General features: G+C 32.7%; 3 protein-coding genes across 3 annotated transcripts in view; 1 reads left to right on the top strand and 2 right to left on the bottom strand.

Moving 5' to 3' along the window:
* The window catches only part of LOC107467634 (dirigent protein 18-like), a 769-nt gene extending 493 nt beyond the window's left edge, over positions 1–276 (bottom strand). Inside the window, exon 1 of the mRNA XM_016086767.3 lies at positions 1–276. This exon is cut by the window's left edge and continues 493 nt beyond it. Within this exon, the coding sequence (XP_015942253.2) occupies positions 1–269 (269 nt within the window). The 5' untranslated portion in view covers positions 270–276.
* A 631-nt stretch (positions 277–907) lies between these two features.
* LOC107467672 (spliceosome-associated protein 130 A) lies at positions 908–5,621 on the top strand. The gene is made up of 4 exons (XM_016086826.3): positions 908–4,076; positions 4,449–4,940; positions 5,060–5,216; positions 5,337–5,621. Exons 1-3 carry the CDS (start codon positions 1,062–1,064, stop codon positions 5,195–5,197), a joined length of 3,645 nt encoding a protein of 1,214 aa, XP_015942312.1. The 5' UTR covers positions 908–1,061; the 3' UTR covers positions 5,198–5,216; positions 5,337–5,621.
* Positions 5,622–6,949: 1,328 nt separating this feature from the next.
* On the bottom strand, positions 6,950–10,716 carry LOC107467716 (caffeoylshikimate esterase). Its single transcript, XM_016086883.3, has 8 exons — positions 10,509–10,716; positions 10,377–10,415; positions 10,169–10,295; positions 9,946–10,092; positions 9,710–9,840; positions 8,089–8,226; positions 7,414–7,512; positions 6,950–7,335 (listed from the first exon to the last, which is right to left on the bottom strand). Exons 1-8 carry the CDS (start codon positions 10,509–10,511, stop codon positions 7,063–7,065), a joined length of 957 nt encoding a protein of 318 aa, XP_015942369.1. The 5' UTR covers positions 10,512–10,716; the 3' UTR covers positions 6,950–7,062.
* Between the last annotated feature and the right edge of the window lie 5,930 nt (positions 10,717–16,646).

Raw genomic sequence — 16,646 nt, forward strand, 5'->3', positions numbered from 1 at the left:
GAGAGAGCAAGTGTTTGTTGTGTGGATTGTGGTATTGGAATGGCTCCATTGGGAGGGAAAAGGCCTAAGGGCTTTTGGAAGGGTAATTGACCAGTGACCTTAGTGGTGGCAGGTTTCTTTGGAGGCCTAGAATCTGTGACATTGTTTAGGATATCCCTCATCAAGAATGTTATTCTGTGATGATGGGCATGGTTGTGATTTTGAGTTGAGTTGCCAAGAGTTCTGGCTGAGGAACATTGGTTTATGGTGGTCATGAACAAAAGTAACATGGCTAATTCTTTCATGGTTTCTTTTTGCATTAGCTTGCATGCTTGGTTCATATATAGATATGGTTTGATTTAAGTGTAGTGGTTAGAAACATAGAATAACTTCAATAATTAAGCAACTTTTAAGGATAGTGAATTTGTTATGTCTAATTGTCTATGCATTCAAACTCAACCGCTACATGACTCATACCAGATTACCAGATAATAATTTATTAGTGTTTGTTTTTCTTTTAACTTTTTTTTTTAGAAATTTATTAACGATTCTTAAAAAAAAAAGGCATCTCAATCTTGCCAAACTAAAGAATAATTGATAAATAGAAATTCCATCCACAAGTTTACAAATTAGTGAAAATATAATTATCACGATGAATGGTAGATATTTTTGGTTGGAACAAAAAATAATAATAAATAGATTTTTTCTTGAGAGATTAATTAGCTAACAAATATATGATTAAATAATCATCATGTAAATAAATTTTATACTAAATAATAATAATAATAATAATAATAATAATAATAATATCATATAAATATCGTTTCTGTTTTACAAAATTTATTTAGATTCAATCAAATACATTTTATTACTAATTATAATTTTTAATGTTTTAAATAAATACATCATTCTCAATTGATACCAAAAATCTGAGATAGGGTTTATATCCTCCCTCGCTGTGTCACTGAAAAACCCAAACCTTTTCACTACTTTCTCTTCTCTATTTGTTAATGTCGGTTTAGTTAAGAGCAGAAAAACCTAACCCTAATTTGCATTTTCCTGAGTTCGTAGTAGCCACCGCCATGTACCTCTACAGTCTCACTCTCCAACGCCCCACCGGCATAGTCTGTGCCATTAACGGCAATTTCTCCGGCGGCAAGACCCAGGAAATTGTCGTTGCCAGAGGCAAAGTTCTCGACCTTCTTCGCCCTGATGACAACGGCAGGATCCAAACCATCCTCTCCGTCGAAATCTTCGGCGCCATTAGGTCCTTAGCTCAGTTCCGGCTAACCGGAGCTCAGAAGGACTACATCGTCGTAGGTTCCGATTCCGGTAGGATCGTAATCCTTGACTACAACAAGGAGAAAAACGTGTTCGATAAAATTCACCAAGAAACTTTCGGCAAATCTGGTTGCCGCCGCATCGTTCCGGGTCAGTACCTTGCCATAGATCCAAAAGGTAGGGCTGTAATGATTGGTGCTTGTGAGAAGCAGAAGCTTGTTTATGTGTTGAATAGGGACACTGCTGCTAGGTTAACTATTTCTTCGCCTTTAGAAGCTCACAAGTCACACACTCTAGTTTATTCCATTTGCGGTGTTGATTGTGGGTTTGAGAACCCTATATTTGCTGCCATAGAGTTGGATTACTCTGAGGCTGATCAGGATTCTACTGGCCAGGCTGCTAGTGAAGCTCAGAAGCATTTGACTTTTTATGAGCTTGATTTAGGGCTCAACCATGTTTCTAGGAAGTGGTCTGAACAGGTTGATAATGGCGCTAATTTGCTTGTCACTGTTCCTGGGGGTGCTGACGGCCCTAGCGGCGTGCTTGTTTGTGCCGAAAATTTTGTTATTTATAAGAATCAGGGGCAACCTGATGTTAGGGCTGTGATTCCTAGGCGTGCTGACTTGCCTGCTGAGCGTGGAGTACTTATTGTGTCGGCCGCTATGCATAAGCTGAAGTCCATGTTCTTTTTCCTTCTGCAGACTGAGTATGGAGATATTTTTAAGGTCACGTTGGAGCATGATGGTGACCGTGTCTCGGAATTGAAGATTAAGTATTTTGATACCATCCCTGTTACGGCTTCCATGTGTGTATTGAAGTCTGGGTTCTTGTTTGCAGCCTCAGAGTTTGGAAATCATGCTCTGTATCAGTTCAAGGCTATAGGAGATGACGACGATGTGGAGGCGTCATCTGCTACGCTGATGGAAACTGAAGAAGGTTTTCAGCCGGTATTTTTCCAGCCAAGGAGACTGAAAAACCTTGTTAGAATTGACCAGGTTGAGAGTTTAATGCCAATAATGGATATGAAGGTTAGTAATATCTTTGAAGAGGAAACTCCTCAAATTTTCACTCTTTGCGGCCGTGGTCCGCGTTCGTCTTTGAGGATTTTGAGGACTGGTTTAGCGGTTAGTGAGATGGCAGTGTCAAAGCTTCCTGGTATACCTAGTGCTGTTTGGACTGTGAAGAAGAATGTCATTGATGAATTTGATGCATATATTGTCGTGTCATTCACAAACGCTACGCTTGTGCTTTCCATTGGTGAGACAGTTGAAGAAGTCAGTGACAGTGGGTTTCTTGATACAACTCCCTCCCTAGCTGTTTCTTTGATAGGTGACGATTCTCTCATGCAGGTTCACCCTAATGGTATTAGACATATTAGGGAGGATGGGCGTATTAATGAATGGAGAACTCCTGGAAAGAGGACAATTTCTAAAGTTGGATCAAATAGACTTCAGGTGGTTATTGCATTGAGTGGAGGGGAGCTTATCTATTTTGAAGTGGATGTAACAGGTCAGTTGATGGAAGTTGAGAAGCATGAAATGTCTGGAGATGTTGCTTGTTTGGACATTGCACCAGTACCTGAAGGCAGACAAAGATCCCGTTTTCTTGCAGTTGGTTCATATGACAAGACCATTCGTATCTTGTCATTGGATCCTGATGATTGTATGCAGGCCTTGAGTGTGCAAAGTGTCTCTTCAGCTCCAGAGTCTCTTCTTTTCCTTGAGGTTCAAGCATCGATTGGTGGTGAGGATGGTGCAGATCATCCTGCTAGCCTTTTCTTGAATGCTGGCTTGCAGAATGGTGTTTTGTTCAGAACTGTGGTTGACATGGTTACAGGTCAGCTTTCCGACTCTCGTTCCCGATTCTTAGGGTTGAGAGCCCCAAAGCTCTTCCCCATTATTGTAAGGGGCAAGCGAGCAATGTTGTGCTTATCAAGTAGGCCATGGCTTGGTTACATTCACCAAGGACATTTCCTTTTAACGCCCCTTTCATATGAAACCCTTGAATATGCTGCCTCGTTTTCATCTGACCAGTGTGTGGAAGGTGTTGTTGCTGTTGCTGGTGAGGCACTAAGGATTTTTACCATTGAGAGATTAGGAGAAACATTTAATGAGACTGTAATCCCATTAAGATACACGCCAAGGAAGTTTGTGCTACAACCAAAACGGAAACTTCTGGTGATGATTGAGAGTGATCAAGGAGCACTGACTGCAGAAGAACGTGAAGCTGCAAGGAAAGAATGCTTTGAAGCTGCTCAGGCAGGGGAAAATGGGAATGGAAGTGCAGACCAGATGGAAAATGGTGGTGAGGATGAGGATAAAGATGATCCACTATCTGATGAACACTATGGTTATCCAAAGGCCGAGACAGATAAGTGGGTTTCCTGCATCAGGGTTCTTGATCCAAGAACTGGAAACACAACTTGTCTTTTGGAGCTTCAGGATAATGAGGCTGCATTCAGCGTATGCACTGTAAATTTCCATGATAAGGAATACGGAACTCTTTTGGCTGTTGGCACAGCAAAAGGACTGCAATTTTTTCCGAAAATGAGTTTGACTGCTGGATTTATTCATATATATAGGTTTGTAGAGGAAGGGAGATCTCTTGAACTTCTTCACAAGACTCAGGTTGAGGGTGTTCCTCTTGCTTTATGTCAGTTCCAAGGAAGATTACTTGCAGGAATAGGGCCTGTGCTTAGACTCTATGATTTGGGGAAAAAACGATTACTAAGAAAATGTGAGAATAAGTTATTCCCCAACTCAATCGTCTCTATTCATGCATACCGTGATAGAATTTACGTGGGTGACATCCAAGAGGTATGTTCCTATTTTATAATTCATATCTATATTTGTTAAACATCTGGGTATTAGGTCTGACAATGATTTTTCCCCATGGCTTCTGGTTTTAGCTTAGCTAGTTTCAGTTTAAGTTGCCTTGTTATAGTAATTTAGTATGTGTCCAGCAAGTTATAATTTTTTATTTTTGCTGCTGCGGTTTTGTTAGAAAGATTCATGAGGAATTCTTATTTTAGGAAAGGCTTGAATTTAGACTCTTAGACAAAAGGTGTTTTTTCTTTTGGGGGTAGTAAATCAATGTTATCAAATGTCCTGCTGCTATCCATGTCTCGTTCTTACTATATAGACTTTTCAGCTAACCATGACCTATATGCTTTCTCTTTCTCTCTCCAGTCTTTCCATTACTGCAAGTATCGACGAGATGAAAATCAACTCTACATATTTGCCGATGATTGTGTTCCGAGATGGCTCACTGCATCATACCACATAGATTTTGATACCATGGCCGGGGCAGACAAGTTTGGAAATGTCTATTTTGTGCGGTTGCCACAGGATGTTTCAGATGAGATTGAAGAAGATCCTACTGGTGGGAGGATTAAATGGGAACAGGGAAAGCTGAATGGAGCTCCCAATAAGGTGGAGGAGATTGTACAATTTCATGTTGGTGATGTGGTCAGTTGTTTGCAAAAGGCATCTCTTATACCAGGTGGTGGAGAGTGCATTGTATACGGAACAGTTATGGGAAGTATCGGGGCACTCCATGCTTTTACTTCTCGTGACGATGTTGATTTCTTTTCTCATTTGGAGATGCATTTGAGGCAGGATCATCCACCTTTGTGCGGAAGAGACCACATGGCTTATAGATCTGCCTATTTTCCTGTTAAGGTACACTAATGAATAGTATGAATCTGTTCTTTCTTGCATAGTAGTATTTAATGTTTGCCATCCACCTCCTTATGCTTTCATAGTTGACTAATTTCTGATCTGCCTGCAAAATGATCCAGGATGTAATTGATGGGGATCTATGCGAACAATTCCCAACTTTGCCAATGGACTTGCAAAAGAAAATTGCTGAGGAATTGGACAGAACCCCGGGTGAGATAATGAAGAAACTAGAGGAAATAAGGAACAAGATTATTTAAGAGATTATCATTTGGAAGGGTATTAGTTCCCCTTTGATTATTCTCCACCTCTATCCATTTGATGTTTCTGTATTGTATGTTCAGTTAGTAACATTTGAGTTGACAAATTCTTCATAATATGATTTGGTATTTCTTGCAGGTCGTAGAATTGTGTTCTTTTCTAGTTTTGGATCATTTGCCCGTAGTCAGGTCACTAACAAAGTAACGAAAACTTGTGTTATCTCATTGATACGTGTAGCAGTGATTTCTTAATGTTAAGAGGGAGGACTTGTAGTTGTAGAGTGTATTATGTATTGTTGAGAAATGAAATTCATAAGCTTAGTTTTGCAATTTTCTGTTGTAATTAATTGCTAGTAAATGTTTTCACTTTCATTGTGGTTGTGATAACGCGTAACATATCCCAGCATCCATATTCAACCTTCAATTATATGTTTAAGTTGGTGTGGAATTTGTATAATCCGGAAAAGAAAATCTACGCCTTTAAATAAATAAAAATGATAATGGTGATGTATTAATGATTTAATGTAGAAGAATAGCTATCAATACTAGTGTACCTTATTTAAAGCTGAAAACTATGTAATTGTTTCCATATGTCAATGCTTCAATTAATGAATTCGTCTGGTATGGCTGTTAAATCAGGGTGTATCTCTATGAATATTAGGTTTTCGCTCTCCTTCTAGGTGTTACGTATTGCTTTTGTTACTTCTGATATTAACATATAACCTCATAGTTTAAGGCTTATTAGTGTACTTTAAGTTATACAAACCGTATCAGTCTTAATTTTTTAAAATTTTTGTACTTCTTTATGAGTTTAGTTGCTTGTAACATGAAAGCAATTGAATACATTATTTCAATTTGTTATTTCTTATTGTTCAATAACGTGTGTGTGTGTGAGAACATTCATATAAGAAAAAGTACAAAAGAATAGAAGATTATTGGATCTCCAAATCACATAATTAGTTATCTGCACATAGTACCGAACAAAAGAAGAAGATTGCAATTAGTCTCAAAATACCAATCATTTTCTTAACATAATCAAAATTTCCAAAAAGGATAACATGCATTGTTCTGAAACTACATTCATAGTTACTAAGACCAACTGTGTTCCGGCTTGTACTGGAATATATTCCGGCTTGGAAACGTCATCATGGAGACCAAGGAGCTCCTCTTTTCCGGTGTCACCGATACCAATAATCAATTAATCATTAAACATGTTCTAAGGAGTAACTTATCCTTTGTTTTAGAGGGAGTTGGATAAAATTCACTGTAATTAAATATAGAAGTAAATGTTTAACGTTTTTTTTCTTTTTCTTTTATAATTCATGAATAAAAGTTTGTAAATTGAGTAGCCATGTTATCATATAAACTTACCATGAAATAAAAGTAGATAACAACATCTTTATCAGAAATCCAAAGTAATAACCATATGCATTAATTGTTTAATTTTTTATTTGGACTAACCATAAAGATCTCAATGCCGAGTCAGAAAGCATGCTTCTACGGATAGATAACTCTTGGAACCAAAAAAAGGAAAACGACATGTATTTCTCACGGTTCACATATAATATATAATAACAATAATAAAAATAATAATAATCAGTTTTAAACTTTCAATCAATTCAAGAAACTTAAACAACTTTGCTACTCTTCTAATTGGATCTTTGCTTTGACTTAGCCTTTAGAGAAGGTGAATCACGAACGAATGAGTAGAACTACAATGCTCTGTTTGGCGTTAAACTAATTAATGCATGATACATAGTTGAACCAGAGAAGTTCATTATAAATTATAAATTAATTCAGTATATACTAACAGTAATGTTTTGTTTTGAGAATCCTAAATCCTAATAAATAAAGCGTTTGTACATTTAAGGTTTTAGATGATCCTCATGTTGTTGTTTGAGCTCCCTCTCTATCCTTGTGTTGCCATATTGAGATTTGTGGTCTAACCAATCGATGATGTCGGAAAACACAATGTTCAAATTCTCCGGTGGCTCTCCGTACAAGAGACCGTGCCACATTCCAGGGTACAGTTTTATTGTCTTGTCTGTACTCGAAGCCACTTCATACAGTTGCTTGCTAACTGCCTTGTCGGTTACTTGGTCCTCCTCACCATGCAGCACCACAAATGGTAGTGATACCTAAATTAATAATTATTAATTAATAATTGATTAATTAATCAATGAACCGATGAGAATATTGCTTGAAATTTAACAAACCTCGCTTAGTCTTTGCTCTATTTCTGTACTAACTCTTAGAAGTTCGCAGCCAGTTCTCAACCGAGGCTTCCCTTTGTAGCAGTATTCATTAGCTCTAATCTGCACAACAATACACCAAATCATGTATAATTATATTCTTAATTCATTTCATGTTAAATCACACATGGTACTAACCGTATGAATTTACAGTGATCAATAACTAAATATAACTTAAATAAAAGAATTTGTGAAAGGTATTTGTCTTTTGTGTTACGGTATTTTCTGTTTTTTATACTTATTTACGCGGCCGAATAAATTAATTACTCTAGTTAATAAATTAATCATTGTATTTTTCTTTTTAGGTAAGACTATGATTACTTTTAAATTAATTAATATTTTTATAGGTGGAAACTTATGTGAAGTCGACTTTACGTAAAGTCTAACGGTTCTCAGGTAACAACTTTACGTAAAGTCGACTTCACCTGAGATTTCACCATTTTTATATTCAATTTTAAAAATAATTAATTTTAGTTTATGTGGAACACGTAATAAGGTGAACACTTAAATACAGATGTTTTCATATGAAATTTATAATTAAGAGTCGTTAGATGATAATTTAGTCAAACTTATCAAATTATTTAATATATTTTTAAATATTAACTTCGTATAAAAACAACCGTAAACGAGTGAAGGTACCTGTTGTCTAACTTGGGGTTCCTTGAAGGCGACATCAATGATATCTTGGGTTGGGATTAGTCTCCATGATGGAATCACTCTGCTCAGTGCACTCAAGACACCCACCACCATTGCGTTTGGTCTCAAATCATCTGCAATCTGTAACGAAACACATTATTTTGTTCATTATTAGACTAAACAAATCTACTTACCAAGCAAATTAATATTAATTAACAAATAATTAGTCACTTTCTAGAGGCAAGGTGACCTTCTAGAAGTGACGTAATACCCGGCAGCTATTGCAACGGTTTAGATTAGAAAATTCTTAGTTCATCGTGGAAAATGTAACCTAACCTTTTGTATCGGTCAAACAAAAATATTTATTGACTAATAAGTAATAACTAATAATTATATTATTATATATCATGTGATCATGTCAAAAAAGCACACCTACTACACAAAAGTTTTGCAATATTTTTTCTTATCCCATAATGATACCTTCCTAGAAAAAAAAAAAGTAGAGTCTCTAATTTACGCAATTTAATAATATTCATCTTTTTTTCATTGTACCAAAAAGTAATATGAAAGAATCTGATGCACAATTTAGTTGAATTGTGGTGTCTACGTCAATTTTGCATCCTTTTCTTATCTCATGAAATTTTCTAGGACTCAACGCAATAGGAAAAGAAAAAGAAAAAGAAATTTTGGAGTAGATATATTGAATATTAGGCTAAGAAGTAACAGTATTATTCTCTGGAATTATACAAAGAGAGAAGTAAAGAATATTGTACGTTAGTGTCTACTCAATGTGATTGAATCCCAATTTACTGGGGACTGTATGCATCATACTACGCCTAAAATTACCAAATTATTGAGGAAGAGGAAAAAACAAAAAGTAATCCAGAAAAAAAGGCAAAATACTAAAAGGTAAAGGGATTAATAATAAGGCCATGGAACGAAAGTAACAACAAGACAGTACAATAATAATATTTTGTAATACATGATGATTTTATATGATTTACTCTTATTAAATATTAATTAGGTGAGTGATACATGTGTGGCCCAAAAATAGCTAATAATTTATCTGATAAAATGTGCAAAAATCTGTTTTTAGAAAAATAGTATATGTATTATTTTTGTATGGAAGAGAAACTGTGAAATGGAGACAGAGGTGCAAAACTGAGACTAAATTTGTATTATGTTTGATATTAAAAAAAATGGTTATGTTAGGTAATCAATAACTTTTTTTAATAATATGAATAACCATTAATTAAATCAAAATACATTATATTTTTAAATTATTTATCTAAATCTTAATATTAAAAATTTAAAATAAATATCTGCACACTTAGTAAAATGAACATCTGATATTTTTATTGTTTATATTGTTTAGTATTTTCATTGCTTGTCTATATTTTTTCTAAAAAATTTAATATTTTTTAAAGATTCAAAAGACACTAAAATTATGAGTCATAAATCTAAAATTTTAATTTTAATTTTCGATCACTAAATACAATACTAAATCTCAATTCTTTGTACCAATAATAAAGATATGTAATATGTGATGCTGATATTTTGTTGGAAAAAGATAAAATTTAGTTTTGAACGGAGAAAAAAAAAAGGAAAGAAAGAAGAAAGAAACCTTGCACATGGGTGCAACCAAAATGGCACCATCCCAGTAATCTGGTTTTTTCCAGTGCAAAAGCAGGGCCACTGCTCCTCCCATGGATTCCCCTAACAAGAACCTCATCTTCTTTTTGTTTTCTTTCTTTTCTGTAATTATTATTAATGAATGAATCATGATGCCATCAAAAGCAACCAGACAAATAGTCCACCTCATACCTTTGAAAATTTTGTGCTAAAAACAAATAAAATTACCAGAAATTGTGGTGAAATAGTGGCAGCAGTCATTGATGAGAGAATTGAAATCAAGAACAAGACCCTGACGCCCATCTGATTTTCCATGCCCTTCATAATCCACACCATACACTGCATATCCTGCATTTGCAAGCTTTCTTCCTGTGCCTGCATTAATTCATTAATTAATTAATTAAGCATGTTTATTTAGTGTAATTAATTATTATTTGAAATTATTAATTACTGTTCATAGTGATGCTGCATTCCATGGCATAGCCATGGCACATGAAGATGATCGCTTTTGGATTCCCATTCGCCGGTAACCATCTGCTTGCAAAAAGCTTCATTCCTCGAGAATTCAATACATATTCCTGCATGCCCAAATCATCATTTTTATTTTTTCTTTTTTAATTAATAAAACAATTCAATTAATATACTTTATAATTATATACCTCTTCATATATGATATTTGCTTCATCACTAGTGCCTGCCTGCAAATTAAATAATAAAAAGAATGTTATTAATTATATGATACAATAACTTTACTTACATAATTAAGCTGAGAAAGATGGAAATTAACTAACCATGGAGAATTTTTGAGTTTTGGGGTCCTAAAATATTATGTGAGAATTGGAGAAGTACAAGGGAGGGTGAGGGGTTTAGATTAGAGAGAGAGAAAGAGAGATATTGGTGCATGAAAAATAGGGAATGAATCAGATAATAAGGATGGCGTAACTTATGTCTATTTATAAGGGGGAGAGACAAACAGATTCTCAAACAAATATGAAACAACCACCTTCCACAATTTCATCATCAATTTGTTATCCCTTCATTAGGAAAAAATATGCACCTTTTATAACATTTTTTATTAATATTTTATTTTTTATTATTATAATTTAAAATTTAATCAATTTATTTTTTTAAAATATTATATATAAAAGTATTTTCATTGGTAAAAAATAAACAAAAATTATTCTTAGCACTTATTTAGACACCACTTTTAAAAAAAATCTTTTTTAATGATCTTTTTGTAAAAACTTATGTAAAAATATCTTTTTATTTCTCAATTATGTTTGGATAAAATAAGATAAAAGTAATTTTTTTCATTTATTATGTGAAAAATATTTTTTTAAATAATATATAAATTATAGTTTCTTAAAAAAAATATTTTTTATTTTTTCAATACTCTTATTTTTATTATTAAAAATTTATCAAACACACTAAAAATTAAAAAAAAATTATTTTACTAATTTAACGGCACCTAAACAAACACTTAACATTGTATTGCTTGTTTATAAATCTTACATTTACGGCAAACAAATCACATAAGATACTATAATTAAGTAAAATATTCTTTTTTATTTGTATGTTAATTCACAATCAAATATCTAGGTAAAATTTTGATATGATGACTCCAGATATATATAAATATCTTCTAGTCGGTCAATTATTATATGCACTGCCATAAATATATTTTAATATCGGTTCAAAATAATTATTACCTTGGCTTTTTTAGTAGATACGCCAATTAATTTAGTATTTAAATTGTGCTGATATTCATTGATTTAATATATAATATAATGATGTTATCATCAATTTAGTTAGAACTAGAGTAATCAATATTTTAAAATTGAGAAAGTTAATTAATTAAAAAGATATATCTACACATTAAAAATTAGTTATTATATATTATTTCAGATATTTTTAGTATAAATTGTAAGATTCAAATAAATCAGTCAGTTTTACCCATATATAATCGACTACGTGTAATAGGATAAGATAGATTTTGCTTCTTTAATTTTCGGGGGCGCATTATTATTAAGAATTAGTTTAATTAATTTTTGAGTCATAAACTAACATTATCTGAACCCAAAGATAATATTGAAAATCAAGGAATGGTTGAATTGACCAATTAATATAACGGAACAAGAATATTTGTATACTTATTTATTTTAACATTTTATTACATTGTTCTGCTAACTTGAATAGTAGTTGAATCTTGGCATGAGCTCACTCGTTCTTGTAATTTTTATTATGTGCAACTTGGAGTTAGTTTAATTTTAATTATTCATCAACTCTTTCTAATTTGTTTGTTGGTCAACTATTCAACTTGTTTTAGTTTTGAGGTGATTCTTTCGTTGGACTTTGAGCTGTTCTTGCACTCTCCCTTCTTGAATTAACGCCGTTATTCGGTTAAAAAAACTTAATAATTTCGAGTTTTTTGGCTCTTTATTCTTTAAAGGAAAAAGAAATAAAAATATTTCAAATTTACCCTTTTTGGTCAATCTTGATAGTTTTGACTTTACAACTTTAAACGTGCAAGCCGTGTGTGAATGGATAAGAACGACCAAGAGCTCAAACTAAAAGTATATACGGGTCAACATTATTGTACCCAGAATAAGAAAAAGAAAAGAGATTTGTAGAAAATTCATGTGCAATGGACTTTATGTGAGATTAATAGTTGAGAATCGTTAGATACAAATTTAATCAAATTAGTTAAATGATCTAACGACTCTCAAATATTAACTTCACATAAAGTCGACTGCACCTGCGTTTTTACAAAAAAAATTATATTTGATTCTTTGTCCTCTTTCTTTTTAAATCCTAATTCTCAAATTATATTTACTATTTTTTTTGTTCTCTGAAATTAGTACACTTCAATTTTGCTATTGTCAATTTCAGACAAAATTTATGTGAGAAACTACTATAAATCTGAGAATATAATTTTAAAGATATAATTAAATAATTATTAACTTTAAAGATTATTTTAATTTTAAATATAATTTCAAAAACCATTTTAAAAATTTAACTCGTTTTCTCCATTTACTAATAAAAGCTTTCACACAAGAATGAAGACATCATTCACCGATCAGCAAAAAGTTCTCTGACGTATATACGATTTAAATCTACTACTTCTACTATTCTTATACTGTACATTAACTTACTATCATAAAATTATTATAAAAAATATAATTTTTAATAAAAAAATATATAAAGAAACTATTGGTAAATAATGTAGAGCACAAATTTACATAATATATAGAATCTCTCTCCTTTTGTATTATTATTTTTTACAACACATATGTCCACTTTTTTTGTTTAATATTGGATTTGAGTTGGTGTAATCCATCAAAATGTTTAAAAAATTGTATTTAATGTCATTATAAAAATATACAAAATGTCGCCGCCGTTTTCAATTTTTTTTAATTAAAAAAATAAAAAAGATTAAAACGTCAATGACGTTTTTCTATTTCCCATTTAAAAAAATTTTCCCCATGTAAAACGGTTCTGCCGTTTTGTAAAAAAATTATTTTTACATACAAAACGTTGGTGACGTTTTGTATCTTTTAAAATGTAAAAAATTATTCCATACAAGAGTAAAACTCACATACATTAAAATATTGGGGCATATCACACAATTTGTTCCAATATAAAAAAAAAAAATCAGCCCACATATGTCTGCTTTAATTTATTTTTTAGAGTTCCAACTCTATACAATATAGTATCACTCTTCCCAGTTCCCTCTACTGTTTATTCGTAATATTAATTTTTTTAGTTATTGTGAGAGAAAATGGTGAAACCTAACACAATTAAACTACTGTACTTGGTTGTAGTTAGGAATTTGGATGAATAAGGAGATAGCATTCATAGGTGTTAAGTTTATTAACAATAGTAAAGGTATCACAAAAAGAAGTAAGCGTAGAAATTCTGAAATTGTGTGAACTCCATTACTGTTACACTTTTCAAAATTTCTTGACAAGAGGACGGCAGATTTGAAGAATTTTGATATGAAAGACTAACATTAATTAATAATAATGGTTCTGAAAAAGAAATTTAATGTAATTATTAAAATGATGTAATGTGGACGGTTCACATCCCATATAGTTTCTTCACTGCCAACTTGTTTGGATTACTCTTTCAACACGTTGCCTAATTGACACATTACAAGTTTCTTCTTCTTTTTTATTTTCCTTTTTTGTTATCGTGGTCACTAACATCACCTCTTCCTCCTCTTTTTCCTCTTTTTTTTTTTTCATTGAAATTTCTTTCCCTTCTTCTTTTTCTATTTCTCCTTTATTGTCAGTTAACTCGTTATTAAAGATAATGAATAATTTAAATTCAGATTGTCAATTAAACCAAAACGAAATTGATTATTGTTTTAAATCCAATCAAGTGGCTGAGGTGTTGTTCGATTCTAGTTAATTTTTTTGTTAGTAGTTTATGATTATATAGCTGAATAATATTTCATCGTTGATGATTTTAATTGAATATAATGTAAAAGTTCTGCATTAAAGAAAATATTTTGCTGTATTTGCAGTAAATTTGGGTGTAACACGAAGATATTTAAGTGTGTTATTTAAGAAATTTCAGTGTATGTATGTTGATAAATTCTGCATAATTCAAAACTCTTCTTCTTTCTCCCCCTCATCTTCTGCTGTTTCTTCTTCTTCTTTTTCATCATCATCATCTTCTTCTTCTTCTTCTTTTTTTCTTATTCATATTTTTTTCTTATTTTACCTTCTCAAGTTTCTTCTTAGTTTACTCTTTTAACAATAATAAAAACGAAAAAAAATCAAATAAAGAAAAAGAAGAAACACATAATACTGCAAAATTATTTGGAAGAGGATGAACTTACATTCATTCAATTAAAATAAAGAAAGAAATAAAGAGAAAAAGAAGAAGAAAAAAATGCAACATTATATTAGAGAAAATATTTTTCTATATTTGCAAAAAATTTGGATGTAATACGAAGATATTCGAGTGTATTATTTAAGAATTTTCGGTGTATATGCTGATATGTTCTGCATAACTCAAAACTCTTCCTCTTTCTCCTCATCATCTTCTTCTACTTTTTTTTTTTTTCATTATCATCATCATATTCTTCTTCTTTTTTTCTTATTCATCTTTTCTTTTTTATTTTACCTTCTCAAGTATCTTCTTATTTTACTATTTTAACAAGAATAAAAACAAAAAAATCAAATAAAAATGAAGAAGAAATACATAATGCTATAAAATCACTTGAAAGATGATGGACTTACATTCATTCAACTAAAAGAAAACAAAAATACGAAAAAGAAGAAGAAGAAAAAAATGCAGCATTAGAGGAAATATTTTTCTGTATTTGCAGCAAATTTGGGTGTAACACGAAGATATTTGAGTTTATTGTTTAAGAATTTTCGGTGTATGTGTACTGATAAGTTCTGCATAATTCAAAATTTTTTCTCTTCATCCTCCTCATCTTCTGCTGCTTCTTCTTTTTCATCTTCTTATTTCATATTCTCATAATTCTTATCGGGAGAAAAAAATTAAACAAAGAAAAATATATAATGTTGCAAAATCAATAAAAAGAAGAAGAGAAAAAAAATGCATCAACAACAACAGTAATAAAAAAACGACGATGAAGATGAAACACGCGAAAGAAAAGGAGGAGAAACGTAAAGAAGAAGGAGAAGAAGAAAAAAGAGGAGGAGGAACGCGGGATACAAAGAGGACCATAATATTACATTAGCAAAATTAACTAGTTTTTCAAACTCATTACTTAAACTAGAGTAAATAATCATTTCTGACTATAAAAGATTTAAACGCTGACAAAATTAACCATAAAACAATAAAATTAAAGTTGTATCCGTAAAAGATCAATTTTGTACTTATCCAAACCCTAAAAAACTATTCAAAAACTCCAAATTATCCTTCCCTCTCCCATCATTATAATCATTGCTTCCAGAGCTGCAGCTGTGCCATAGCCGCATACACCGCACATTTTGCAGCAAAGAGAAACCACGGTTACTAGCACTGGCCACAGTGGCAGATCTAATCTCTGATCCCATTGAACGTTCAAATCTCTCATCATCCCACAATTGCAACAACAAAAAACACCATCAGAGGAGCTTCATTCCCAACGTAATCGAGCAACAAATGCACCCTTCTCGCTGCAAAGCTTCAACTAGAGCGACAACTGATTAGAGTTCCGATTGAGGTTTTCTTCGGTGGCTGTCGTCGACAACCACCACCAAACTGACGTAAGCAAGCAGCGCGATAGAGAGCAAACTCGTCCTCGTCGAAGGATAAAGCCTGATTCTCAAATTTTAGGATTAGTGTGGTAGAATAAACTCGTCCTCATCTTCGTTTTTGTTGGGGTTATGGTTTCAAATTTGTTTTTGGTGCTGATTTTGTTTTTTTTTTTCTCTGCAACTCTCTGATCGGAGCTTGCATTGAAGCATTCAATTGACGTTGGTATGGATGTGATTGACGCTGGTTACAGAGGACCAGTTGGGATGATTCTGTTCAATCCACTTGCATTCAGAGCCGTCACCGTCTCGAGCGCTGAAAAAGCCACCGCCTTTGCCTTCCTCAGCAACGCATTCTCAGTCCCACGTGCAAAACCCTAATACCAACTGACTTGACCTGAATTCCAACCAAAAAATAGAACTATCTTCTCTTCCTTCAAAGTTTTCACATTTAGCTTCAACGGCGAGTTCTTCGAGCTTCACAAGATCGCAAAGCAAGCCTGGGTCGTCACTGGAGGTTGTAGGAAGAGCTCAGATCGAAAAAAAATGGAATCCATTACTCATCGATTTTGAAGATAGCGGTGGTGAAAATGAGAACATGTGAAAATAGACCCGAAGATAATGGTGGTAAATAGAAGGAAATGAAAGGAATTGGAGCCGCAAGCCTGTTCTGAGAGAGGAGGGAGAGAATGAGAGTAATGTGATGACGATGAT

The sequence above is a fragment of the Arachis duranensis genome, chromosome 9 (assembly GCF_000817695.3).
Source record: "Arachis duranensis cultivar V14167 chromosome 9, aradu.V14167.gnm2.J7QH, whole genome shotgun sequence".
Taxonomy (NCBI): Eukaryota; Viridiplantae; Streptophyta; class Magnoliopsida; order Fabales; family Fabaceae; genus Arachis; species Arachis duranensis.

Coding starts and splice junctions, on each gene's coding strand:
- LOC107467672 (XM_016086826.3), top strand. CDS start 1,062: ATGTACCTCTACAGTCTCACTCTCCAACGCCCCACCGGCATAGTCTGT. Junction 4,077..4,448: donor ACGTGGGTGACATCCAAGAG/GTATGTTCCTAT, acceptor TTCTCTCTCCAG/TCTTTCCATTACTGCAAGTA. Junction 4,941..5,059: donor CTGCCTATTTTCCTGTTAAG/GTACACTAATGA, acceptor AAAATGATCCAG/GATGTAATTGATGGGGATCT.
- LOC107467716 (XM_016086883.3), bottom strand. Junction 10,296..10,376: donor CAAATATCATATATGAAGAG/GTATATAATTAT, acceptor TTGGGCATGCAG/GAATATGTATTGAATTCTCG. Junction 9,841..9,945: donor CTATTTCACCACAATTTCTG/GTAATTTTATTT, acceptor TAATAATTACAG/AAAAGAAAGAAAACAAAAAG.